This window comes from Callithrix jacchus, chromosome 22 (assembly GCF_049354715.1).
Source record: "Callithrix jacchus isolate 240 chromosome 22, calJac240_pri, whole genome shotgun sequence".
NCBI classification, from domain to species: domain Eukaryota; kingdom Metazoa; phylum Chordata; class Mammalia; order Primates; family Cebidae; genus Callithrix; species Callithrix jacchus.
The window spans coordinates 17,056,273-17,082,545 of NC_133523.1; the positions used below are offsets into that span (position 1 = coordinate 17,056,273).

Here is a 26,273-nt window from a genome sequence, read left to right on the forward strand (position 1 = left end):
GGCAAAATGGCTAGTGAGGGTACACTATTTCCAACACTCTGCAATGTAGTGAAACCCCATGTCTACAAAAAATACAAAAATTAGCTGGGTGTGGTGGCATACACCTGTACTCCCAGCTACTCAGGAGGCTGAGGTGGGAGGATCAGTTGAGCCCTGGAGGTCAAGGCTGCAGTGAGGTATGATTGTGCCACTGCACTCCAGCCTGGGCAACAGAGTGAGACCTTGTCTCCAAAAACAAAGAGAGAGAGAGAGAGAGAAAGGAAATGATTTCTGAGCTCCATTGCTGTTAAGAAGATGGAACCAGGGAATGAGATAAAATCTCCGGCGTAGGGCAGCAGTGGGATCATTTCACCCAGGGAGGGCCAGAAGGAACCCTCAGAGGAGGTAATAGATTAGCAGGGAGGTGACAGCCAGAGAAGTCCTCAAGGAGAAAGTGACAGTCCAGCTGTCGGAGGAGGTGACAGCCAGGGAGAGGAGGAGGGCCCCTGGAAGGAGGCGCCACTGGGACACTGGAGCTGAGGTCTGAAAGCGGCCAGCTTCGCAGGTACCTGCGGGGCGTGTTCCAGAAGAGGGCACGGCAGGTGCAATCGCCCTTCCCTATTAGCTTCCTAGGACTCCGGGCCTGCAGAGAACCTTCTGGCACTGCACGAACGTGGTTGCCGTGTTTTTCCCTTTTTATTCCATCCTCCTCTACCCCTGCCAACTCCCTGGCCCTAATGCCGCTCCTGTGACCTCTCCAGGCGAGTGACCTCGAGTGACCTCGGGGAAGTGGCAATCTATGCCTCAGTTTTCTTATCTGGAAAACGGGCCTTGCTCGCAGGGACTCCCCTTCCTAATTCTGGGCAGTATGCATGCATAGGGCAGGCCCTCAATAAACTCTTGCAGAATAAAGGACCGGCTTGTTCCCAGCGCCTGGCTCATTGCGTGTAAGCCGCTACACCCTAGGGCATAAGCTATTCCCATTTTGCAGACAGGGAAACGGAGTCTGGAGAGGACCGAGGGTCAGCGTCGGGGGCGGGCCTAGGCGTTGGGGGCGGGTCTCAGTGTCGGGGGCGGGGCTAGGCGTTGGGGGCGGGTCTCAGTGTCGGGGGCGGGGCGCAGGGCGCGCACGCCGCGTCTCGGGCCCAGGGGCGCGCACGCCGAGCGGCTGGCTGGGGGCGTGGTCGGGGCGTGACAGGGGCGTGGCCTCACGGGGCCAGGAGGTCTGCAGGGGCCGCAGCTGTCGCGCCAGTAGGAAAAGGAGCGGGTTGAGGCGCAGCCGGATTCCGCCATGGAGCAGCCGAGGAAGGCGGTGGTGGTGACAGGTACGCAGGCCGACAGGGGATGTAGCGGCAGCCGCCGGGGGCAGGGGCGGGGGCGGCTCCGGGAGGGCGGGGCAGGTGCTGGAAGTCCTCCCAGATTTGGAAGGTGTCATCGCCCGCGGGAGCCCCGCGCAGCCCAGGCTTCCTGGAAAGTGGAGGAGAAGGAGCCTCGGGGGTCCCAGGGTCGGGAGTCAGGGCAGTCAGGCGCGGGGGTTGGGGGGGCCGCACAAGTGCCCGGCGTGGCGCAGGCCCTTCTGGCGTCCTTCCCTTCCAGGTGGGGACGGTGACCTTCTTGGCACCTGCCTGTTCTGCTGCCTGGCCCGCGGGCTGGACCGGACCTCTCCTCCCTGCTCTTTCCGAGGTCCGGCCTTTTCCCCCCTCTCCCCCCGCCCCCCCCGTCAAACCCCGGCCCCAGGGGACAAAGGCCGATTTGCGAGCAGGAAGTGTCCCGGTGACAAATGAACCTCCCAGTCACTGCTGGCTGCGCCCCGCGCTCGTGTGGGCTGCTCCCCCAAGGCAGGGGCAGGTGGGGGTCCGGGGACCTCAGGCACCCGGGCTCTCCCAGGTGTCCTAGGGACTGTCTTCGGTGGAAAGCTTGTGTGTTTTGTGCCGGGGCTGTTTGTTGGTGAGTCAGGGCCCCCGCTGTCACCGACTCCCCCCCACCCCCAAACCTACTGTTCCCCCTCCCTGAGACTCTGCCTCGGGGCCACGTGGGGCGCCAACTTCCGCTGGGGCCTCAGAGTCGAGGAGTGGGGGGGGGTCAGGGTGGGAAATCCAGCGAAGGTGCACACAGGTGTTTTGTGGCTGTTGAAGGGAGGTTGGGGCTGATGCTGGTTCTCTCCGGGAAGAAGGAAGAAACCAGGCACCCGCTTAACAGGTGTGTGTAACTGGGAGGAGGGTTGCTGCCCCACCCCCTCCAGCCTTCCTTCATCGGGTTATTTATTCCAGCACTTTTTGCGTGAGCTGATTACACCTTCACTGTCTCCATTGTAGAGAAAGGGAAACTAAGGCTCATAGAGGTCATGCACCTTGCACGGGGCTGGGCTGGGACTCAGACTTCGGCTGTACAGGATAGGGTCAGGAGGTCTCCTCCTGAGCCACAGCCCCTACCTGCTATCCCAGGCTACAGTATCTCTGCATAACCTTCATATCCCATGGGATCCCTGGCCCAGATGGATGTAGATTTTAGGCAGTACGACTCCGTGATTAGAGGCTGAAGCCACGGACTCTCCTGAGTCTGGATTTTTTTTTTTTTTTTTTTTTTTTTTTGAGACAGGATTCAATCTTGTTACCCAGGCTGGAGTGCAGTGGTCCAATCTTGGCTCACTGCAATCTCTGCCTCCCAGGTTCAAGCAATTCTCCTGCCTCAGCCTCCTAAGTAGCTGGGATTACAGGTGCCTGCCACCACACCCGACTAATTTTTGTATTTTAAGTGGAGACAGGGGTTTCAGCACGTTGGCCAGGCTGGTCTCAAACTCCTAACTTCAATTGATCCTCCCACCTCAGCCTCCCAAAGTCCTGGGATTAAAGGCGTGAGCCATTGTGCCCGGCCCCAGGTCTGGATTTGAATCCCAGCTCTTTCACCTTCTTGCTGTGTGACCTGGGGCAGCTAGCTCCACATCTCTGTGCCTAGTCCCTGCTCTTGGAAACTGGGCCCAGGAAACAGCCTTGCCTGAAAGGGGATGTGGCCGGGCTGAGTCAGATCACTTAGCACACAGCCTTGGGCAACTGTCGTGTTTTGGAAAGGGGGCCTGGAATTTGAGCTTGCAGGGAGGAGGGGGACAAGGTGCTACATAGCCTGGCCTGGGAAGAACCCACAGACGGGTTCCCTGGAGGGCTCATTCCTCATCCGGTGCCAATTCAGGACATTTTGGACAGTGACACAGTAATTGTAGGTTAGGTTGAGCGGAAGAGAGAAAGTAGTGACAGGATCGGGACAGCCTTTTCGGAGGCGGAAGAGACTGCTGGCCCCTGGCTGGGCATGAAGGGCAGGCAGAGGTGACACTGGAAGGGACTCATGGACTTCAGAGCAAACAGGTGCAGGATGGCAGCTCTGACAGGCCTCCAGGTGCTCCCAGAACCAGGCCCCCCGACAGGCCTCCAGGTGCTCCCAGAACCAGGCCCCCCGACAGGCCTCCAGGGGGTCCCAGAACCAGGCCCCCCGACAGGCCTCCAGGGGCTCCCAGAACCAGGCCCCCCAACAGGCCTCCAGGGGCTCCCAGAACCAGGCCCCCCCGACAGGCCTCCAGGGGATCCCAGAACCAGGCCCCCCGACAGGCCTCCAGGTGCTCCCAGAACCAGGCCCCCCGACAGGCCTCCAGGGGCTCCCAGAACTCAGGACTAGGCCCCCGATGTTGTCCCTGGCAGCTGTGCCCCGAAGCTCCTTTCTTGCTTCTCCAGGTGGCAGCAGGGCCAGGCCAGGGGCAGACTGGAAAGGACCACTCAGGTAATATATTGCTTTTCCTGTTTTTTCAGGATTTGGGCCTTTTGGGGAACACACCGTGAATGCCAGTTGGATTGCAGTTCAGGTAACTTAGATCCCGAGTGGGGAGTCAGGCTCGGAGCTGGCACCCACCCCCCAGAGAGTTATGGCACCCAAGAGAGTCTCTTCTTTTTTGTTTTTTATTTTATTTATTTTTTTGCTGAGAAAGTCTCTTAACAAAAAAAAAAATTGTTTTTTGAGACGAAGTCTCACTCTGTCACCCAGGCTGGAGTGCAGTGGCTCAGTCTCATCTCACCGCAATCTCCACCTCCTGGGTTCAAGTGATTCTCTCACCTCAGCCTCCAGAGTGGCTGGGATTACAGGTGTCCACCACCATGCCCAGATAAATTTTGTCATTTTAGTAGAGATGGGGCTTCACCATGTTGGCCAGGCTTGTCTCGAACTCCTGACCTCAAGTGATCTGCCTGCCTCGGCCTCCAAAAGTGCTGGAATTGCAGGTGTGAGCCACTGCGCCCAGCCAGCTCTTACAAAACAATGTCAGATCCACATATCCTCCCGTGTAACCACCGGAGCGTACGTGTGTGGAGCACTTGTTTGCAGCCCAGTGCTCTGAATTCTCCCAACAATCCCTAAGTAATAGGTGCAGTTACTCTTGCGCCCACTTAACAGAAGAGGAAACTGAGGCCTAGAGGAGAAGAAGGGAGTTCTCTGAGGTCATGCAGTCAAGAAGTGGGAGTGGCATTGCTTCAGAAGTTCCTCAGGCCCCGGCCAGAGGCTACAGATGTGGGACTGCAGGGCCAGGTGTGGATAGGAACATAGCTGGTTTCCAGGACACAGCTGTTGATGTGGTGCTGGCTGCTACTTTACGAATTATCCAACTCTAGGATATTTTTTTTTTTCGAGACAGAGTCTCACTCTGTCACCAGGCTGGAGTGCAGTGGCAGGATCTCAGCTCACTGCAACCTCTGCCTCCTGGGTTAAAGCAATTCTCCCTGCCTCAGCCTCCCGAGTAGCTGGGATTACAGGTGCCTGCCACCATGCCTGGCTAATTTTTGTATTTCTAGTAGAGACGGGGTTTCACCGTGTTGGCCAGGCTGGTCTTGAACCCCTGACCTCATGATCCACCTGCTCAGCCTTCCAAAGTGCTGGGATTATAGGTGTGAGCTACCTCACCTGACCAGTATCGCTCTCCTTTTTAAGAAAAATCTTTTCCATCGACTTAGAGTCAAACCGTGACTTAGGTTGGTTTCTGAACAGCCAACGTGAGAATTCTCTGGTATGTTTTAGCAGGTGATTCATGGTTTAGGAAGGACCACGCAGGGATATGTGGGGTGGGGTGGCGTGGCAGGGGGATGTGTCTTGACCTTGTAGGAGGGGATATAGTGAGCCTCCATGTCACCTCCCGGCAGCTGAGGGGAAGAAAAGATGGCATATTAGGGGCCGAGATGGCTGTCGTTCCTGGTGCCCTGAACAAGATGCCAGTCTGCAAAGCCTTTCTAGTTTCTTTGCCAGATGGAGTGTTTTGTAGGGACAGGCTGGGAAGCAATGCACAGAGGGAAAGAGGGAAATGTCTTCTTAAAGACATCAGAACGGCAGAAACCAGAGCCAAACTGTTCATGCTAGCACATTTGCTGCCTCATTGAAAGTAACCTCTGTTCCCACTCCAGAGTCCTAGATTTGAAGAAAAATCTAAGTTGAAACCTCAGCATGGCAGTCCCCAGCTGTACCCACATTTTTAAATCACCCCTTCACTCCCCAACTTCAGACCTCAAGGTTTTGGCTGTTTTCTTTTTTTTTTTCCTTTTCTGCCCACTTTGTGAATGGGACAGAGGGACGGGGTCCCGGGACCCTGTAGATGGGAGCGTGTCCGAGGCCCTGCCTGCTCACCCGCTCCCCGGAGAGCCAGACAAAAAGAAACAGCGTGTTTCTGAGGACTTGTGTGTCAGGCTTTGTGCGGATTTCAGACAGGAGCCTTCACGGGGCTGAGTGGACACAAAGCGGGTGTCTGAATTCCTGGGCCCCAGACACTACCATCTGCATCTAAATAGAAGAAAAATCAATTAAACAATCTTTGGAAATCCCTCTGAGCTTCGGGGCTTCTCAGATAGTGAAGGATGGCAGGTTTTTATCCTGTGGCCCAAGACGAAACAGCCCTGCTCCTCGGTGCTCCTCTTCCCAGACCTGCAAGTTTCCACTTTTTGTGCGTTTTTTTTTTTTTTTTTGAGATGGAGTTTCATTCTTGTTGAGCAGCCTGGAGTGCAGTGGCCTGGTCTCGGCTCACTGCAACCTCCGCCTCCTGGGTTCCAGCGATTCTTCTAACTCAGTCTCCCTGGGAGCTGGGATTACAGGCGCATACCACCATGCCCGGCTAATTTTTGTATTTTTTAGTAGAGACAGGGTTTTGCCATGTTGGCCAGACTGGTCTTGAACTCCTAACCTCAGGTGATCCGCCCACCTTGGCCTCCCAAAGTGCTGGGGCCACCGCGCCTGGCCCCACTTTTCACTTTCCTCCTGCAGTTTAGGGTGCAAGATTCCCCACTATTCCCCTGAGAAAAAGATGCCAATTTTCTCAGATCCAATTGTTTCATTTAAACCAAACAAAGTTTAACATACATACACCCAGGGCACTCATCAGGGAAATTTTAGGCCTGGCGCCATGGCTCACACCTGTAATCCCAGCACTTTGGGAGGCCGAGGTGGGAGGATCACTTGAGGCCAGGAGTTCAACACCAGCCTGACCAACATGGCGAGACCCCCATCTCCATAAAAAAATACAAAAATTAGCTGGGTGTGGTATGCCATGCCTGTAGTTCCAGCTACTTTGGAGGCTGAGGTGGGAGGATCATCTAAGCCTGGAAGGATGAGGCTGCAGTGAGCCCTCCTAGTGTCACTGTACTGCAGCCTGGGGGACAGAGCTAGAGTCTGTCTTAAAAAAAAAAAAAAAAAGAAATTTGGCCGGATGTGGTGGCTCACACCTGTAATCCCAGCACTTCGGGAGGCCAAGGCAGGGGGATTGCTTGAGGTCAGGAGTTCAAGACCAACCTAGCCAACATGACAAAACCCCGTCTGTACTAAAAATAAAAAATTAGCCAGAAATCACTTGAACCCGGGAGGCGGAGGTTGTGGTGAGCTGACATGGTGCCACTGCACTCCAGCCTGGGTGACAAAGAAAGACTCCTGTCTAAAAAAAAAAAGAAAGAAATTTTACATCCGTGCACCCCCAAGGCCAGGTTAAGATCTCGAACATTCCCTGGTTCTTCCTCGAGTTCACAGAAGCCCCACACAGCCTCTTCCCAGGTACTCCCAAGCCCTCCAGATGTGAACCTCTGCAGACTTTTTCACGCCGCTGGGTCAGTTTTGCCTGTTGTGGAAGTTGGTGGGAACAAGTGGCTTCTGGGTCCCCAGCACTGGGAAAGCCGCCCAGGAGTTGCTCTTTCCTTCAGTCTTGTCCTGGATTTGCCTGTTAAAAAGGTATCACTGTTGAATGGGTTGAATCCACTTCTCAAAAAAATGTGCCCTGGGGTGTTCTTGGTGTAATGCAGGCCACTGTGGCCAGGTGTCACCACCCGAAGATGGGTGTTTTGTTCTGCACTCTGGGTGGCAATGGCTTTGTGCCGGGACTGATTTTTCAGAAGCTCCTCCTCCAGGGACCCCTAAGTACTTCTCTGTCTCTCTCTGCATCTCCCTCTGTCCCTGTCCCCTCTTCTCTCTCTCTATCTCTGTTCAGCTCTGTGTCTCTCTTCATCTCTCCCTGTCTCTCTCCTCTGTCACTTTCACATCCCTGTGTGTGTGTCTGTTTTTCTCTCTCTTGTCTCCTTGTCTCTTTCTGCCTCTCTCTTTGGGTTTGTCTGTTCCTTCCCACCTCATCCCTTCTTTCTCTTGAGAGCGCGCTCTCTCTCTCTTTCTCTCTCTCTCTCTCTCTCTCTCTTTCTCTCTCTCTTTCTCTCTCTCTCTCTCTCTCTCTCTCTGTCTCTCTCTGTCTCTCTCTCTCTGTCTCTGTCTCTCGACAGGATCTCACTCTGTTGTCCAGGCTGGAGTTCAGTGGTATGATCTCAGCTCACCTCAGCCTTGGCCTCCCGGGCTTAGGTGATCCTCCCACCTCAGCCTCCCAGTTAACTGGGACTACAGGCATGCGCCACCAGGCCCAGCTAATTTTTTTTTTTTTTTTTTTTTTTTTTTTTGAGATGTAGTTTCGCTCTTGTTACCCAGGCTGGAGTGCAATGGCGCGATCTTGGCTCACCGCAACCTCCGCCTCCTGGGTTCAGGCAATTCTCCTGCCTCAGCCTCCTGAGTAGCTGGGATTACAGGCACCCGCCACCATGCCCAGCTAATTTTTTTGTATTTTTTGTAGAGACGGGGTCTCACCATGTTGCCCAGGCTGGTCTCAAACTCCTGGGCTCAAGCCATCCTCCTGTCTCAGCCTCCCAAACTGCTGGGATTGCAGGCGTGAGCCTCTGTGCCCAGGCTTCTCTGTTTCTCTCTGTCTCCCTGTCTCTCTCTCTCTCTGGGTCTCACTATCTCTTCCCCTTTCTTTCTTTGTTTCTCTCTGTCTCCTTGTCTCTTTCTCTTGAATCTGTCTCTTTTTCCTTCTCTTTCTCTCCATTCTGTTTCTGACTCCATCTCTCTGTCTCTCTCTCCTTTTTTTTTTATTTTTATTTTTTTGAGATGAGATGGGGTCTCTCTCTGTCGCCCAGGCTGGAGTACAGTGGTACAATCTTGGTTCACTGCAACCTCTGCTTCAAGGGTTCAGGCAATTCTCCTGCCTCAGCCTCCTGAGTAGCTGGGACTACAGGTGTGCGCCATCACACCCTGCTAATTTTTGTATTTTTAGTAGAGATGGGGTTTTGCCATCAGGCTGGTCTCGAATTCCCGACCTCAGGTGATCCACCCGTCTCGGCCTCCCAAAGTGCTGGGATTACAGGCGTGAGCCACCGTGCCCTGCCTGTCTCTGTCTCTCCAGATCCTCTCTCTTCGTGCCCTGGGTGAAGTCATGCCGCGACATAGACAGGACTGTTTCCCACCTGTAGTGTTCAGGAGGTGGGAGGAGAATTGGGGGTGCAGAGGGGAACCCCCATTTGTCTTTCCTGGGATGGCGGCTGCCCCCAGCACCCCAAGCTGGGGGAACCACATGTCTCGTGTGTCCCATCGCCCCCGCCTCTCAGGGTGGACTGGGGCACTGGCTGTTTCTCTCTCTTCTGAGGAGGCGCAGGCAGGTGTTAAGCTGGGGAGTCCCGGGGCTCGGGGCCATCTGGGGCGTCTCCTCCCGAGCTGGGTGAGGAGGACCCGGGTCACCAAGCTTGGTGACATCATGGGACAATTGCTGCCACAGTGAGTCTAGACAGACCTGCTAAGGATATTACCAGGGAACAAAGAGGGTCTTTGTCGTGGGGTCAGGGGAATCGGTCAGACGCGGCTGCGCAGCGGGGTCCTGTCAGGTAGATGGGGTGTAGACAATGGGGCGTCTGCCCAAGCCCCATCCTTTCACGGTGTATGCTCGGGTGGTGTGCAAGGCCGGCTATGCTCCCAGCAAAGGGATGTGGGACTTGGGGTGCCCTGCCCCCCTTCTCCCGGAGGAGAACCGTCCAGCCCTGTTGGAACAGAACGTGTTCAGAGGCTGAGACTTCAGCCAGATTATCAGCCATGCACTTCCATCTAGTGCCAGATACCCTGTATGGCAGGTGGCTTCCTGCCGTTGCCCTGCTTAAAATTGAGAGATAATTTACATCAAGCAATGTAGACAGAACTTAAGTTTCCCCATAACTTTGGTGAAAAACTTTTTTTGTTTTGAGATGGGGTCTTGCTCTGTTGCCCAGGCTGGAGTGGAGTGGCGCCATCATAGCTCACTGCAGCCTCAACCTCCTGGACTCTAGTGATCCTCCTGCCTCAGCCTCCCAAGTAGCTGGGACTACAGGCATGTGCCACTATGTCTGACTAATTTTTTTTTTCTCTAGATGGAGTCTTGCTCTGTTGCCCAGGCTAGAGTGCAGTGGCATGATCCTGGCTCACTGCAACCTCCGCCTCCTGGGTTCAAGCGATTCTCCTGCCTCAGACTCCTGAGTAACTGGGATTACAGGCATCCACCACCACACCCAGCTAATTGTATTTTTAGTAGAGATGGGGTTTCACTATGTTGGTCAGGCTGATCTTGAACTCCTGACCTTGTGATTTGCCTGCCTCGGTCTTCCAAAGTGCTGGGATTACAGGTGTGAGCCACCATGCCCAGCCTCCCTGTTGAGTTTTAAAGTAGCACATCTCAGGAGACTCGAGACATTGCCTTGTGCCTCCTAGAGAAAATATGGAAAAGAAGCAGGTCTGTTGATATGGGACTATGGGTTGTTTTATCTTTTGGTTTTGTAAAACATTGACATGGTTCAAAAGTCAAAATCATGTGATGAGATTTTTGCAGAGAAGTCTCCCTCCCCTCCCCTCCCCGCTCCCATTCCTTCCTTGCCTGAAGGTCACTCAGTCTCACCACGGGTCATGCCTGGAAATCCCTCCAGCTTGGCCCAGGCAGAGATTACTCATTCTTTTAAATATTTTAATTCTGTTTTTAATTTTGATGAAATCCAGCTTATCGATTTCTTTCTTTTATTGTCTGTGCTTTTCATATCATTTAGTGTGTATGGGCTTTTTGGTATTTTTTCAAGGTGGGGGTCTCACTATGTTGCCCAGGTTGACCTTGAACTCCTGGCCTCAAGTGGTCTGCCCCAGTAGCTGGGATTACAGGCATGAGCCACTGCACCTGGCTGCTGATTTGTTTGTTGGTTTGCTTGTTTTGAGACAGAGTGAGACTCTGGCTGGAGTGCTGTGGTGTGATCTCGGCTCACTGCAACCTCCGCCTTTCGAGTTCAAGCGATTCTCCTGCCTCAGCCTCCCAAGCAGCTGGGACTACGGGCACATGCCACCACGCCTGGCTAATCTTTTGTGTTTTTAGTAGAGACAGGGTTTTACCATGTTGGCCAGGCCGGTCTCGTACTCCTGACCTCGTGATACACCTGCCTCAGCCTCCTAGGGTGCTGAGATTACAGGCGTGAGCCACCGCACCCGGGCTGTAAACGTTTTTTAAAACTTTACTTTTGTTCTCTCGGCTGCGTGCCTCCAAGATGACAAAAGAAGGAACAAAGGTCGTGCCAAAGAGGGCCACGGCCACATTCAGCCTACTCGCTGCATGAACTGTGCCGGATGTGAGCCCAAGGACAAGGCCATTAAGAAATTCGTTGTTTGGCCAGGTACAGTGGCGCATGCTTGTAATCCCAGTGCTTTGGGAGGCTGAGATGGGAGGATCACAAGGTCAGGAGTTCGAGACCAGCCTGACGAATATGGTGAAACTCCATCTCTACTAAAAATGTAAAAATTAGTACGGGCATGGTGGCTCATGCCTATAATCCCAGCACTTATTGGGAGGCTGAGGCGGGTGGATCACAAGGTCAAGAGATCAAGACCATCCTGGTCAACATGGTGAAACCCCGTCTCTACTAAAAATACAAAAATTGGCTGGGCATGGTGGCGCGTGCCTGTAATCCCAGCTACTCACGAGGCTGAGGCAGGAGAATTGCCTGAACCCAGAAGGCAGAGGTTGCAGTGAGCCGAGATCGCGCCATTGCACTCCAGCCTGGGTAACAAGAGCGAAACTCCATCTCAAAAAAAAAAGTAAAAATTAGCTGGGCATAGTGGCGCACACCTGTAATCCCATCTACTCAGGAGGCTGAGGCAGGAGAATTGCTTGAACCCAGGAGGCGGAGATTGCAGTGAGCTGAGATCGCGCCATTGCACTCCAGCCTGGGCGTCTCAAAAAAAAAAGAACAAAAAACTTAAAACCAAAAAGGCAAAACAAAGAAATTCGTTGCTTGAGACATCATGGAGGCCGCAGCGGTCAGGGACATCTCTGAAGCGAGCGTCTTCAATGCTTCTGTGCTTCCCAAGCTGTATGTGAAGCTATGTAACTGTGTGAGCTGTGCAGTTCACAGCAAAGTAGTCAGGACTCAATCTCGTGAAGCCCGCGAGCACCGAGCACCCCCACCCCGATTCAGACCTGCGAGTGCAGCCGCACGACCCCCTCCACAACCCATGTAAGGAGCCGAGTCCTTAAAAGACTGAAGACAACTATTCTCTGGAGAAAAAATAAAATGGAAATTGTACTTTAAAAAAAAAACAACTTTACTTTTGGCCAGGTGTGGTGGCTCACGCCTATAATCCCAGCACTTTGGGAGGCTGAGGTGGGCAGATCGTGAGATCAGGAGATCGAGACCAGCCTGGCCAACATAGTGAAACCTCATCTCTACTGAAAATACAAAAATTAGCCGGGCATGGTGGTCTCACAGGCTGCAGTGCAGGGGCGCAATCTTGGCTCACTGCATGTAGCGTCCGCCTCCCAGGCTGAAGCCTGGGACACTGTGCCTGGTCAAATGAATCATTTTGAAGTATATAATTAAAAGGACACCATGTTGTGCAACCATCATTTCTATCTAATTCCAGAACATTCTATCACCCGAAAAGGAGATGCTGTCCCCATCAGCAGTCACTCCCCACTCCCCTCCCCCAGCCCCTGGCAGCCACTCATCTGCCTCCTGTCTCCAGGGATCTGCCTGTTGTGGGCATTTCAGATCAGTGGAATTACACACCATGTGGCCTTTCGTGTCTGGCTTCTCTCACTCAGCATCGTGTTTTCAGGCTTCATCCACATCGTAGCGGGGATCGGTGCTTCGTTCCTTTCACGGCTGAATCATAGTCCATCGGGTGGGTGGACATATTTCATTTATCCAGCTGTCGATGGGCATTTGGGCTGTTTCTGCCTTTTGGCTCTTGTGAATACTGGAGAGGGTTTTTTTTTGAGATGGAGTTTCACTCTTTTTGCCCAGGCTGGAGTGCAATGGCACAACCTCAGCTCACCGCAGCCTTTGCACCTGTCTAATTTTTGTATTTTTAGTAGAGACAAGATTTCACCATGTTGGCCAGGCTGGTCTCAGATTCCTGACCTCAGGTGATCCGCCTGCCTCCACCTCCCGAAGTGTTGGGATTACAGGTGTGAGCTACTGCATGTGGCCTGAGACTCTGTTATTCCCATTTTACAGATGAGGAAACTGAGGCTCAGAGAGCTTAAGTGGCTTGCCCAAGGTCACACAGGCAGGATTGAGTCCAAGGAGCCTGGGATTTAACCCCAGGGGTCATAGAGTCATGTCACCTTGATGCAGAGAGACTTCGAGGCAAGTGGGTGGGGAAGGAAATGAGGGACTTTGGGCTAAATCAACACACACCCCTTCCCACTCTGCAGAATGAGTCAGCAGAGCGGCCTGTTTCACCCCCAGGGAGCACATTGTCCCCAGAGCTGTCATCCCGTGCCACGACACCCCCACTCTCCTCTCTTCCAGGAGCTGGAAAAGCTAGGCCTGGGTGACAGTGTGGACCTGCATGTGTACGAGATTCCGGTTGAGTACAAGACAGTCCAGAGACTCATCCCTGCCCTGTGGGAGAAGCACAGTCCGCTGGTGAGTGGTGCTGACGGGCGGCACTTCCTCATCAGGACTTACAGGTTGGCACCATTCATGTGGAGGACTTCCGTGGCTTTGTCCCTGATCAGATCACGTGACCAGTGCCACAGCCTTGTCTTCGAAAGGGCTATTCAGGCTGGGGGTGGTGGCTCACACCTGTACTCCCAGCATTTTGGGAGGTGGGCGGATCACCTGAGCTCAGGAGTTCTCGACCACCCTGGGCAATATGATGAAACCCCATCTCTACTAAAAATACAAAAAATTAGCCAGATATGATGGTGGGTGCCTGTAGTCCCAGCTACTAGGAGGGTGAGGCAGGAGAATCGCTTGAACCCGGGAGGTGGAGGTTGCAGTGCACTCCAGCTCAGGCTACAGAGCGAGACTCTGTCTCAAAAAAAAAAAAAAAAACCCAAAGGGCTATCCAGGCCAAGGCGTGAGCCACCTATAATCCCAGCACTTTCAGAGGCTGAGGCAAAAGAATTGCTTGAGTCCAGGAATTTGAGACCCGCCTGGGCAGTGCAGTGAGACCCCGTCTCTACGAAAAAATTAAAAAATTAGGCATGATGGTACATGCTTAGAGTCCCAGCTACTTGGAAGGCTGAGGCAGGAGGATTGCTTGAGCCCAGGAGTTTAAGACTGCAGTATAAGATTTTTGTGCCACTGCATTCCAGCCTGGGCAACAGAGCAAGATCCCATCTTTAAAAAAAAAAAAAACAAGGCTGGGTATGGTGGATCACGCCTATAATCCCAGCACTTTGGGATCCTGAGGTGGGTGGATCACCAAAGGTCAGGAGTTTCAGACCAGCCTGGCCAACATGGCAAAACCCCATCTCTACTAAAAATACAAAATTATCCGGGTGTAGTGGCATGCACCTGTAATCCCAATTACTCTGGAGGCTAAGGCAGGAGAATCGCTTGAACCCAGGAGGCGGAGGTTGCAGTGAGCTGTGATTGTGCCATTGCAGTCCAGCCTGGGTGACAGAGCAAGACTCCATTTCAAACAAGTAAACAAACAAAAACACTGCCTTGGCATTTCACAGCTGCATAGTAGCTATTATTTATTGAACTAACTCCCCCTGGATGGCTAGTCAGCTTGTTTCCAGTATTTGATTTCAATAACAAGAAGCGCTGCCATGAACACCCTTGCATGTTTTAAATTCTTGCCTGTCTTACATGGTATACCTTTTTGCAAGAGTGACTGCAGGGTCTATACCAGCAGCAAGAGGTCAGAAACAACACAATCCCAGGCAGAGCCCAGTGAGGATGCTGCCTTTTCCTTGGCCTTAGGAGGACCCCCTCCGAGTCCCATGGGCAGGCCATGTTAAGTCCTGCCTGTCTGTGTGCAGCTGGTGGTGCACGTGGGGGTGTCAGGCATGGCGACCACAGTCACACTGGAGAAATGCGGACACAACAAGGGCTACAAGGGGCTGGACAACTGCCGCTTCTGCCCTGGCTCCCAGTGCTGCGTGGAAGACGGGCCTGAAAGCATTGACTCCATCATCGACATGGACGCTGTGTGCAAGCGAGTCACCACGTTGGGCCTGGATGTGTCGGTGACCATCTCACAGGATGCAGGCAGGTAGGGCCCTGTGGGGTGGGGGTGAGTGGGGATTTCCCTCCTCCACGCACTGACCCAGGTGTAGAACAAGCCAAGTGTGTTGATCTTGGCCTCTCTGGTCCAAGTACTTACTATAAAGGAGGCACAGAGCCAAGTATTTGTACGTAGCGCATGCCGTCGGTTCTGCTCCTGGGACTCATGGATCTGCCTACTTCTCCCCACCATCACAGTCCCCACTGAGGCCCCCAGCATCTCCCACCTGGACACTGCCCCAGCCGCCAGCAGTCTTCCTCCCTGCTGCCTCCACCCCAATCCAAGCAGTCAGTTTCTGTGTTAATTTCCTGGAGCTGCTGTAACAAACACCCACAAACTGGCTTCACATATGGGAAACGTACTGTCTAACAGCCTGGGAAGTCAGAGGTCCGAGGTCAAGGTTGTGGCAGGGCCGGCTCCTTCTGGAGGTGCTGAGGGTGAGTCTGTCCCAGGCCTCTCTCCTGTGGCTGGTGACTGCTGGCATCCTTGGTGGGGGTTTTTTTTTTTTGTTTTGAGATGGAGTTTTTCTCTTGTTACCCAGGCTGGAGTGCAATGGCGTGATCTCAGCTCACTGCAACCTCCACCTCCTGGGTTCAAGCGATTCTCCTGCCTCAGCCTCCTGAGTATCTGGGATTACAGGCGCGTGCCACCATGCCCAGCTAATTTTGTATTTTTAGTAGAGATGGGGTTTCTCCGTGTTGGCCAGGCTGGTCTGGAACTCCCGATCTCAGGTGATCTGCCCGTCTTAGCCTCCCAAAGTGCTGGGATTACAGGCATGAGCCACTACACCTGGCCCAAATAAAGTCACGTTCTGAGGTCTCAGGTGAACATGAATTTTGAGGGCAGATGATTCAACCTACTACAAAAGGTCTTCTATAAATTTAAATCAGGGCCAGGTGCAGTGGCTCATGCCTATAATCCCAGCATTTTGGGAGGCCAAGGCAGGAGGATTACTTGAACCCAGGAGTTCGAGACCAGCCTGGGCAATATAACGAGACCCCCATCTCAACAACAAATTTAAAAATGGCAGGCTGGGGCGGGAGGATTGCTTGAGCCGGGAGTTTGAGGGTGCAGTAAGCTGTGATGGCAACACCGTACTCCAGCCTGGGCGACAGCGAGACCCTGTTGACTCTAAATAAATAAATGCACATGTCCCTTTCCTAGACCTTCGCTGTGGCTCCCACTGCAAGTGGGGTAAGATCCCAACCCTGGCCTTTGACCTTCCTCTCCGCCCCCCTCTGCCTCTACTCACTCTGCGTCCACTGCACTGCAGACACACAAACCAGCCTCCTGCTGCTCCTCAAACCACCGAGCTCAGGGTCTTTGCATGCCCTCTGGCCTCTGCCCAAAACGCCTTCCTCTGAGAACTCCTCTTTCCAGGCTTTTTCTTCTTTCTCTGTCACCCAGGCTGGAGTGCAGTGGCCCGATCTTGGCTCACTGAAACCTCTGCTTCCACGTTCAAGGGATTCTCCTGCCTCAGCCTCACAAGTAGCTGGGATTACAGGTGTGCGCCACCATGCCCGGCTAATTCTTGTGTTTTTAGTAGAGATGGGGTGTTCTTGAACGCCCAACCTCAAGTGATCCACCCGCCTCGGTCCCCCAAAGTTCTGGGATTACAGGCGTGAGCCACCGTGCCCGGCCCTCTTTTCCAGTCTCGACTCCAACATCAGTCACCTCCTTGTGACTTTTAGGCCTCCCCCACTCCCCAGACGAAGTTATGTGCCCCCAGCACCGGCTTCCTCACGTCTCCCTAATCTGTGCACTTGTCCAACTGAAAGGTGGCTACTGATCAATGCAGGTGATTGGCTGATGGAAGGAGTGCCTGGATTTATGGATAGGATTTTTGTTTTTGGAGACAGGGTCTTGCTCTGTTGCCCAGGCTGGAGTGCGGTGGCATAATCATGGCTCACTGTAGCCTCAACCTCCTGGGCTTAAGTGATCCCCCCACCTCAGCCTCCCAAGTAGCTGGAACTACAAGTGCACACCACCACATCCAGCTATTTTTATATATATATATTTTTTGAAATGGAGTCTCGTTCTATCGCCCAGGCTGGAGTGCAGTGGCACGATCTTCACCTCCTGGGTTCAAGCAATTCGCCTGCCTCAGCCTCCTGAGTAGCTGGGATTACAGGCACGTGCCACCATGCCCAGCTACTTTTTTGTATTTTTAGTAGAGATGGGATTTCACTGTGTTAGTGAGGATGGTCTCGATCTCCTGACATTGTGATCTGCCCACCTTGGCCTCCCAACATGCAGGATTACAGATGTGAGTCACTGCACCCAGCCCAATTTTTGTATTTTTTTTGTAGAGACAGAATCTCCCTACGTTACCCACACAGGTCTTGAATTCCTGGGCTCAAGCAATCCTCCTGCCTCGGCCTCCCAAAGTGCTGGGATTATAGGCAAAAGCCACCACTTGCCACTGAGTGCTTTTTAAAACTAACTTTTTTCTATTTTTTAATTGAAAAATAATTTTTACTGTGTCTATTATTTATTTGTTTGCTTGTTTGTTTAAGACAGGATCTCGTTCCGTAGCCCAGGCTAGAGTGCAGTGGCAAAATCACAGCTCACTGCAGCCTTGACCTTTTCTGCCCAGGTGATCTTCCCACCTCAGCCTCCCAGGTAGCACAACCAAACCCAGCTAACTTTTTTATTTTGTTGAGACAGAGTTTCGCTCTGTTGCCCAGGCTGGAGCAAGGCTGGAGTGCAGTGGCGCAATCTCGGCTCGCTGCAACCTCTGCCTCCTGGGTTCAAGCAATTCTCCTGCCCCGGCATCCCGAGTAGCTGGGATTATAGGTGTCCGCCACCACACCCAGCTAATTTTTGTATTTTTAGTAGAGATAGGGTTTCATCATGTTGGCCACGCTGGTCTCAGATTCCTGACCTCAGGTGGTCTGCCTGCCTCAATGTCCCAAAATGCTGGGATTACAGGCATGAGCCACCATGCCCAGCCTAATTTTTAAATTTTCATTGCATTTTAGGTTTGGGGGTACCTGTGAAGAACATGCAAGATAGTTGCATAGGTACACACGTGGCAGTGTGATTTGCTGCCTTCCTCCCCATCACCTATATCTGGCATTTCTCCCCATGCTATCTCTCCCCAACTCCCCACCCCCCACTGTCACTCCCCTATTTCCCCCAACAGACCCCAGTGTGTGATGCTCCCCTCCCTGTGTCCATGTGTTCTCATTGTGCAACACCCGCCTATGAGTGAGAACATGCGGCGTTTGATTTTCTGTTCTTGTGTCAGTTTGCTGAGAATGATGGTTTCCAGGTTCATCCATGTCCCTACAAAGGACTTGAACTCATCATTTTTTATGGCTGCATAATATTCCATGGTGTATATGTGCCACATTTTCCCTGTCCAGTCTATCATCGATGGGCGTTTGGGTTGGTTCCAGGTCTTTGCTATTGTAAACAGTGCTGCAATGAACATTCGTGTGCATGTGTCCTTATAGTAGAACGATTTATAATCCTTTGGGTATATACCCAGTAATGGGATTGCTGGGTCAAATGGAATTTCTATTTCTAGGTCCTTGAGGAATCGCCACACTGTCTTCCACAATGGTTGAACTAATTTACACTCCCACCAGCAGTGTGAAAGTGTTCCTATTTCTCCACATCCTCTCCAGCATCTGTTGTCTCCAGATTTTTTAATGATCGCCATTCTAACTGGCGTGAGATGGTATCTCAATGTAGTTTTGATTTGCATTTCTCTAATGACCAGTGATGATGAGCATTTTTCATATGTTTGTTGGCCTCATGTATGTCATCTTTTGTAAAGTGTCTGTTCATTTCCTTCACTCACTTTTGAACGGGCTCATTTGTTTTTTTCTTGTAAATCTGTTTTAGTTCTTTGTAGATTCTGGATATCAGCCCTTTGTCAGATGGGTAGATTGCAAAATTTTTTTCCCCATTCTGTTGGTTGCTGATTCACTCTAATGACTGTTTCTTTTGCCATGCAGAAGCTGTGGAGTTTGATTAGGTCCCATTTGTCTATTGGCTTTTGTTGCCAATACTTTTGGTGTTTTGGTCATGAAGTCCTTGCCTACTCCTATGTCCTGGATGGTTTTGCCTAGATTTCCTTCTAGGGTTTTTATCGTGCCAGGTCTTAATGCTTAAGTCTTTAATCCATCTGGAGTTAATTTTAGTGTAAGGTGTCAGGAAGGGGTCCAGTTTCTGCTTTCTGCGCATGGCTAGCCAGTTTTCCCAACACCATTTATTAAACAGGGAATTCTTTCCCCATTGCTTGTTTTTGTCAGATTTGTCAAAGATCAGGTGGTTGTAGATGTGTGGTTTTGCCTCTGAGGCCTCTGTTCTGTTCCATTGGTCTAGGTCTCTGTTTTGGTACCAGTACCATGCTGTTTTGATTACTGTAGCTTTGTAATATAGTTTGAAGTCTGGTAGTGTGATGCCTCCCGCTTTGTTCTTTTTGCTTAGAATTGACTTGGCTATGCGGGCTCTCTTTTGGTTCCATATGAAGTTTAAGGTGTTTTTTTCCAGTTCTGTGAAGAAGGTCATTGGTAGCTTGATGGGGATAGCATTGAATCTGTAAATAACTTTGGGCAGTATGGCCATTTTCACGACATTGATTCTTCCTAACCATGAACATGGAATGTTTCTCCATCTGTTTGTGTCCCCTCTTATTTCATTGAGCAGTGGTTTGTACGTTCCTTGTTAGTTGTATTCCTAGGTATTTTATTATCTGTAGCAATTGTGAATGGCAGTTCGTTCTTGATTTGGCTCTCTTTAAATCTGTTGTCAGTGTATAGGAATGCCTGTGATTTTTCCACATTGATTTTGTATCCTGAGACTTTGCTGAAGTTGCTTATCAGTTTCAGGAGATTTTGGGGTAAATTTTTTTTTTTTTTAACTGCATCTAGCTTTGTCACCCAGGCTGCAGTGGAGTGGCTCGATCTTGGCTCACTGCAACCTCTGCCTCCTGGGTTCAAGCGATTCTCCTGCCTCAGCCTCCTGAGTAGCTGGGATTACAGGCACCCACCACCATGTCCAGCTAATTTTTGTATTTTTAGGAGAGACGGGGTTTCACCTTGTTGGCCAGGCTGGTGTCAAACTCCTCAGCTCAAGTGATACACCCACCTTGGCCTCCCAAGTTGCTAGAATTATAGGCATGTAATTCCACACCCGGCCCAACTTTTTTTGTAGTTTTGATAGAGACAAGGTGTTGCCATGTTGCCCAGGCTGGTATCAAACTCCTGGACTCAAGGAATACTCCCACCTCAGCCTCCTAAAGTGCTGGGACTACAGGTGTGAGCCATCACACCCAGCTTCCATCAGTCTCTTTATAAAATTAAGTTTTAGGCTGGGTGCGGTGGCTCACACCTGTAATCCCAGCACTTTGGAGGCTGAGATGGGCAGATCACCTGAGGTCGGAAGTTCAAGTCTAGCCTGACCAACACAGAGAATCCCCGTCTCTACTAAAAATACAAGAAATTAGCTAAGTATGGTGGTGTGTGCATATAATCCCAGCTACTCAGGGAGGCCGAGGCAGGAGAATCCCTTGAACCTGGGAGGTGGAGGTTTCAGTGAGCCGAGATTGCACCATTGCACTCCAGCCTGGGCAATGAGAGCGAAACTCCATCTCAAAACAAAAAATTAATTTTTAATCACAGGTAATTCTAGAACAGACCCTCCTGTGTCTGAGAACATTTTTCATTCCCTCTCTTTTCCCATGGTGGTCCCTCTGTTAAGTCAGACATGAAACTGACACGTTTCTGTATGTACATATGTCACTTGGTGTGCTGGATTATGGTTTTGTCTTATTTTGCTTTGCTTTTACATGAATGGAGTCACACGGTGAAAGTCACACTTTACTGACGATTATCCTCCTCAGTTTTCACTTGTGAGCATTTGACATGCATCTGGCAAGTTCTCCATTTTTCTCTGGCCGTACTGCATTTCTTGTAAATGGCTTCATAGGATTCCACCGCGGTGTGGGTAAAGCAGTTTACTAAGCCACGCCCCGTCAGTGGGCTTTAGGTTGCTTTCTGTTTTCCTGCTTTTATACATAATACGGTGGGGAGCAGCTCCGTTTGTACTTTCTTGTAGCCTTATGCAGAGGGTTCCTGAGGGTACATCTAAAAACTGGAAATAGGCCAGGTGCAGTGGCTCACGCCTGTAGTCCCAGCACTTTGTGAGGTCGAGCTGGGCAGATCACTCAAAGTCAAGAGTTCCAGACCAGCCTGACCAACGTGGTGAAACCCCATCTCTACTAAAAATACAAAAAAATTAGCTGGGCACGGTGGCGCGTGCCTGTAATCCCAGCTACTCAGGAGGCTGAGGCAGGAGAATTGCCTGAACCCAGGAGGCGGAGGTTGCGGTGAGCTGAGATCGCACCATTGCACTCCAGCCTGGGTGACAAGAGCAAAACTCCGTCTCAAAAAAAAAAAAAGACAGCCTCTCGCCCAGGCTGAGTGCAGTGGTGCAATCATGGCTCACTGCAGCCTCCATCTCCTGGGCTCAAGCAATCCTCCCGCCTCAGCCTCCTGAGCATCTGGGACTACCGGCACAAACCACCACCCCTGGTGATTTTTTTCATCTTTGCCAACCTGGGAAGGGAGGAGAGCATTATTCCATCTTGTGGGTTACTGGTGAGGCTGGGTCTTTCCTGGGTTCGGATGGGGCTGTCACCTTGGTCTGTGGATTGCCCCTCTGACCCCATTTGGTCTCTTTCTCACCCGCCACACCCTGCGGCTTAGATATCTCTGCGACTTTACCTACTACACCTCTCTGTACCAGAGCCACGGTCGATCAGCCTTCGTCCATGTGCCCCCGCTGGGGAAGCCGTACAACGCCGACCAACTGGGCAGGGCGCTGAGAGCCATCATCGAGGAGATGCTGGACCTTCTGGAGCAGTCAGAGGGCAGCATCAGCTACTGCCACAAACACTGAGGGACGCTCAGGTCTCCTAAGACCTCCTGCTGGGGACCCCACAAGGGGACGTCCACCCTCTGGGGCGTGGCCAGGAGGAAACAAACTCCTCAGCTTGGGGATCCGATCTGGAAGAGATTCTAATGTGCCCACCTCCTCTTCCTCCTTCTCTACAAAAGCTCCGGTCGATTTGAGGGAAGCAGCTGAAGATTTTTTTTTCTCCATTTTCCTCCCTGCGTCTGGAGACACAGCTGCCTTGGCCAGGGAGGCCAGCCTGGGGGGTCCAGATGCCCAGAGAGGATCTCCGCTGGATCCACGTGCTGTGATCCCATGGCCAGGCCACGAGTTCTCACCTGCTTTCCTGTCCATTGGCGAAGGAATTTCAGAATTCATTTTACACACATGACTGGCTTTTCCGAAATTTAAAAGCCTCTTGAAGAGTACTTGACCTTGAACTGTGCTCAACAGCCTGGCCCTTTCTGGGGCCACCTTGGAAAATAGTGTATTTTTTTTCTTTTTTTCTTCTCTCTCTCTCTTTTTTTTTTTTTAACGATAGTGCTAGTTTGGGCACAGAGTAACTTATATTCCCTTTGGTTAAAATGCAGGCTTTTTAGCCAACAACAGGTCTTTCCCCCACCCCCAGGGTGAGGCCACTTTTCCCTCCTGCCCTGAAAATTGGACTTAAAATGCCATGTTGGCCAGGCACAATGGCTCATGCCTGTAATCCCAGCACTTTGGGAGGCCGAGGTGGGCGGATCACTTGAGGTCAGGAGTTCAAGACCCACCTGGCTAGCACAGTGAAACCCCATCTCCACTAAAAATACAGAGTAGCCGGGCATGGTGGCTCGTGTCTGTAATCCCAGCTACTCAGGAGGCTGAGGCTTGAGAATCGCTTGAACCCACGAGGCAGAGGAGCAGTGAGCTGAGATCACACCGCTGCACTCCAGCCTGGGCCACAGAGCGAGACTCCATCTCAGAAAAACAACTGGACTTAAGATGCCCTATGTTTGTTTTAGGGACAAAAATGAGGGCTCCTTGGTTAAGGCGTGGGGTCCGTGGCCAGGCAACCGGTGGGACTGTGGCCCCAGGTGTGGCCACAAGAGGGCGTGGTCCTTTCCACACCGAGCTGTGAGCTGTTGCATAGAGACTGGGCCACCGGTGGGAAGGCGGATTTTGTCTGCTTTTGACTTTTCTTTTTTAATATGTAAAACTCCAGGCCGGGCACGGTGGCTCACGCCTGTAATCCCAGCACTTTGGGAGGCCGAGGCAGGTGGATCACGAGGTCAAGAGATCGAGACCATCCTGATCAACCTGGTGAAACCCCGTCTCTACTAAAAATACAAAAAATTAGCTGGCACAGTGGCGCGTGCCTGTAATCCCAGCTACTCAGGAGGCTGAGGCAGGAGAATTGCCTGAACCCAGGAGGCGGAGGTTGCGGTGAGCCGAGATCGTGCCATTGCACTCCAGCCTGGGTAACAAGAGCGAAACTCCGTCTCAAAAAAAAGAAAAGAAAACTCCACAGCAGCAGAAAACCCACCATCTGGCCTGGAGCTTCAAGATCTTGGTGCCACGACGAGTTTATTATTCTCCTTAGCGGGGATGGGAGGGGGGGACTCAAAACGGAGGCGTGGGAGCTGGAGTCTGCAGAGTTTGGCATGTCCCAGCATGTCTGAGCAAGAGGAATTCCGGGCGGCTGGGGTTTTTATGTAGCTTGGTTTTGGACACTCGCCCAGGAGTCAGGAGTCAATTCTCTCACTTCCTGGTAACCTTGAACTTACCAGGCAGGGAGGACGGTCACGTTCCCCAGGGGATCTAACTTCAGCCAGATCTTGACACCCATCAGAGAGAGAGGGTGACCCCCACAGTGAAACTGATTGAGTGAAATGCACGCTCTGGAAGTCACTTTCTATTTTGGCGGGGGAAATGTGGCTGTACTGTTTTCCTGAGTGTGGCACAGAGGAATCTGATCTTGCTTTCCTACCATTGAGGTTGATTTTTTTTTTTTTTTTTTTTTTCTCTGTGATAGGGTCTTACTCTGTTGACCAGGCTGGAGTACAGTGGTGTGATCACAGCTCACTGCAGCCTCAGCCTCCCAGGTTCAAGTGATCCTCCCATCTCAGCCTCCTGAGCAGCCGAGACCACAGGCATGCACCACCACACCTGTAATTTTTCAGTTTTTCCAACAGGGCTTCACCATGTTGCCCAAGCTGGTCTCGAACTCCTGGACTCAAAGCGATCCTCCCTTCCTGGCCTCCCAAAGTGCTGGGATGACAGGCGTGAGCCACAGCTGCAAGTTCTGTTTTGTTTTCTTCAGCGTTCACCTTCCTTGTCTAGTTCAGATGCTGGCTGTGGTTCCTGCCTCTGCTGCTCTTTTATAGCGTTTGGGAACTGGGTTGATGGATTTCTGTGAAACACGTTTTCCAAGTGCTGGGCTTTCTCTGGAGGGGTATGTGGATGCTGGCAGGTGCCTTGCCATGGGCACCTGGCGTCGGGTGTGGACAGTGGCCTGCAGGTGGAACTGAGTAGGGACTCTTGTTCCCACCATGCCAGCCTTATTTTCACTGGAAATGCCCCCTCCACGTCCCTGGTAGCTCTCTATCCTGAGAAATCTGGAGTGTGACAGACATTGCTGCCTCTGTCCCCCCAGCATCTGTGAAGGGAAGTTCAGGACCAGCCTGGGCAATGCAGCAAGAGACCCCACATCTACCAAAACATACAAAACTTAGCCAGATGTGGTGGTGCCTGTGGTCCCAGATACCTGGGAGGCTGAGACAGAAGGATCATGTGGCCTCTTTTGGAAGTGGGAAAAACTCAAGACTCAGGGATCCCCCAGAGGTCTCTTGGGAGAATAACTTCAGGCTTCCTCTTGCTCTGTTCCTCAAAGGTCTGGTCTGCGGGCCTCTGAAGAGAAAACGGGTCTAGCCAAGATGGGAGCAAAATGGGGAGAGGGGGGTGTGCCAGGCCTGAACTGAGCTAAGCGCCTGCCCCGGCTCCACACTTATCTTTCTTTTGTCTTCATTTCACCTCTGTGTTTAAAGCACTGTGTGACTTAGCTCCTTAGAGATATAATTTACTGTCTGCTCATTGTCGAGTGTGTGTGTGTCATCTTCACGTTCTTGCAGCGGTTTAACATTTTCTCGTCAAGGCAGTATCTCATCCTTCCCCATCATGCACAGCATTTGGCTCATTTTAATTTTCTCATTGTTAATTTTTTGTTTTGTTTTATAGAGATGGGGTTTCACCATGTTGGTCAGGCTGGTCTTGAACTTCAGACCTCAGGTGATCTGCCCGCCTTGGCCTCCAAAGTGCTTGGATTACAGGCATGAGCCACCATGCCCAGCCTAATTTTTTTTGAGACAGAATCTCGCACTGTCACCCAGGCTGGAGTGCAGTTGTGTGATCTCTGCTCACTGCAACCTCTGCCTCACAGGTTCACACAGTTCTGCCTCAGCCTCCTGAGTAGGTGGCATTACAGGTGCCACCACACCTGGCTAATTTTTTGTATTTCTAGTAGAGACAGGGTTTCACTATGTTGGCCAGTCTGGTCTCAAACTCCTGACCTGGTGATCTGCTCACCTCAGACTCCCGAAGTGCTGGGATTACAGGCACGTGCCACCACACCTGGCTGAGTTTTTTAATAATTTTTTTTTTTTTTAGTGGAACTCATCTATGCACTCTATGATGTGTTTTTCCACCTTTGTGGGATCTCATCTTAAAATATCCTCATGTGGGCTAGGCGTGGTTCCTCACACCTGTAATCCTAGCACTTTGAGAGATTGAGGCAGGAGGATCCCTTGAGCCCAGGAGTTCAAGACCAGCCTGGGCAATACAGCGAGAGACCCCATATCTACAAAAACATACAAAAAATTAGCCAGATGTGGCGGTGCATGCCTGTGGTCCCAGATACTCAGGAGCCTGAGGCAGGAGGATCACCTGTACCTGGGAGGTTGAAGCTTCAGTGGTGAGCCATGATCACACCAGTGTACTCCAGCCTGGGCGACAGAGCAAGACCCTGTCTTTAAAAAAAAAAAAAAAGCCGGGCGCGGAGGCTCATGCCTGTAATCCCAGCACTTTGGGAGGCCAAGGCCAGTGGATCATGAGGTCAAGAGATGGAGACCATTCTGGCCAACACAGTGAAACCCGTCTCTACTAAAAATACAAAAGTTAGCTGGGTGTGGTGGCATGCACCTGTAATCCCAGCTACTTGGGAGGCTGAGGCAGGAGAATTGCTTGAACCCTGGAGGTAGAGGCTGCCGTGAGCCAAGATTGCACCAGTGCACTCCAGCTTGGTGACAAGAGCAAGACTCCGTATCCAAAAAAAAGTCCTCATGCAAGAAGGTAGGGACCAAATCCCATTTCCTCTCCCCTGTCATTTTCAGAGCCTCGGGTGGGGGCTGCAGGTGGCACAGAAAAGGTCTGCAGAGTGAGTGGGACTTGGCAGGTGTTGGGGAGTGGAATGGACGTGGCGAGTGTCAGTGGTGGAAGGAGGGGCTGAGGGGTGTGATGGGAAGGCTGGGGGGAAGGGTGAGAAGTGATTGTGGGGCTTCCCTGATGAGCCC

At 51.8% G+C, this 26,273-nt stretch overlaps 1 protein-coding gene across 8 annotated transcripts; it reads left to right on the plus strand.

Moving 5' to 3' along the window:
* Window positions 1-1,175: 1,175 nt before the first annotated feature.
* On the plus strand, window positions 1,176-24,798 carry PGPEP1 (pyroglutamyl-peptidase I). Of its 8 annotated transcripts, none has more exons than XM_003735520.6 (5): window positions 1,176-1,304; window positions 3,777-3,829; window positions 13,113-13,229; window positions 14,579-14,811; window positions 21,543-24,798. In XM_003735520.6, the coding sequence occupies exons 1-5, from the start codon at window positions 1,271-1,273 to the stop codon at window positions 21,733-21,735; spliced, it is 630 nt and encodes a 209-aa protein (XP_003735568.2). In that variant the 5' UTR covers window positions 1,176-1,270; the 3' UTR covers window positions 21,736-24,798. The 8 variants fall into 8 exon arrangements, with proteins under 8 accessions (XP_003735568.2, XP_078217945.1, XP_078217947.1 ...); XM_078361819.1 differs by having other exon boundaries at window positions 13,113-13,273; window positions 21,543-23,692; XM_078361821.1 differs by having other exon boundaries at window positions 14,520-14,811; window positions 21,543-23,692.
* Window positions 24,799-26,273: the final 1,475 nt, after the last annotated feature.

Bases quoted from the DNA above. Each gene is read 5' to 3' on its own strand.
- PGPEP1 (XM_003735520.6), top strand. From the start codon at position 1,271: ATGGAGCAGCCGAGGAAGGCGGTGGTGGTGACAG. The intron at 1,305-3,776 runs GTACGCAGGCCG...CTGTTTTTTCAG, and splicing joins GAAGGCGGTGGTGGTGACAG to GATTTGGGCCTTTTGGGGAA. The intron at 3,830-13,112 runs GTAACTTAGATC...CCTCTCTTCCAG, and splicing joins CCAGTTGGATTGCAGTTCAG to GAGCTGGAAAAGCTAGGCCT.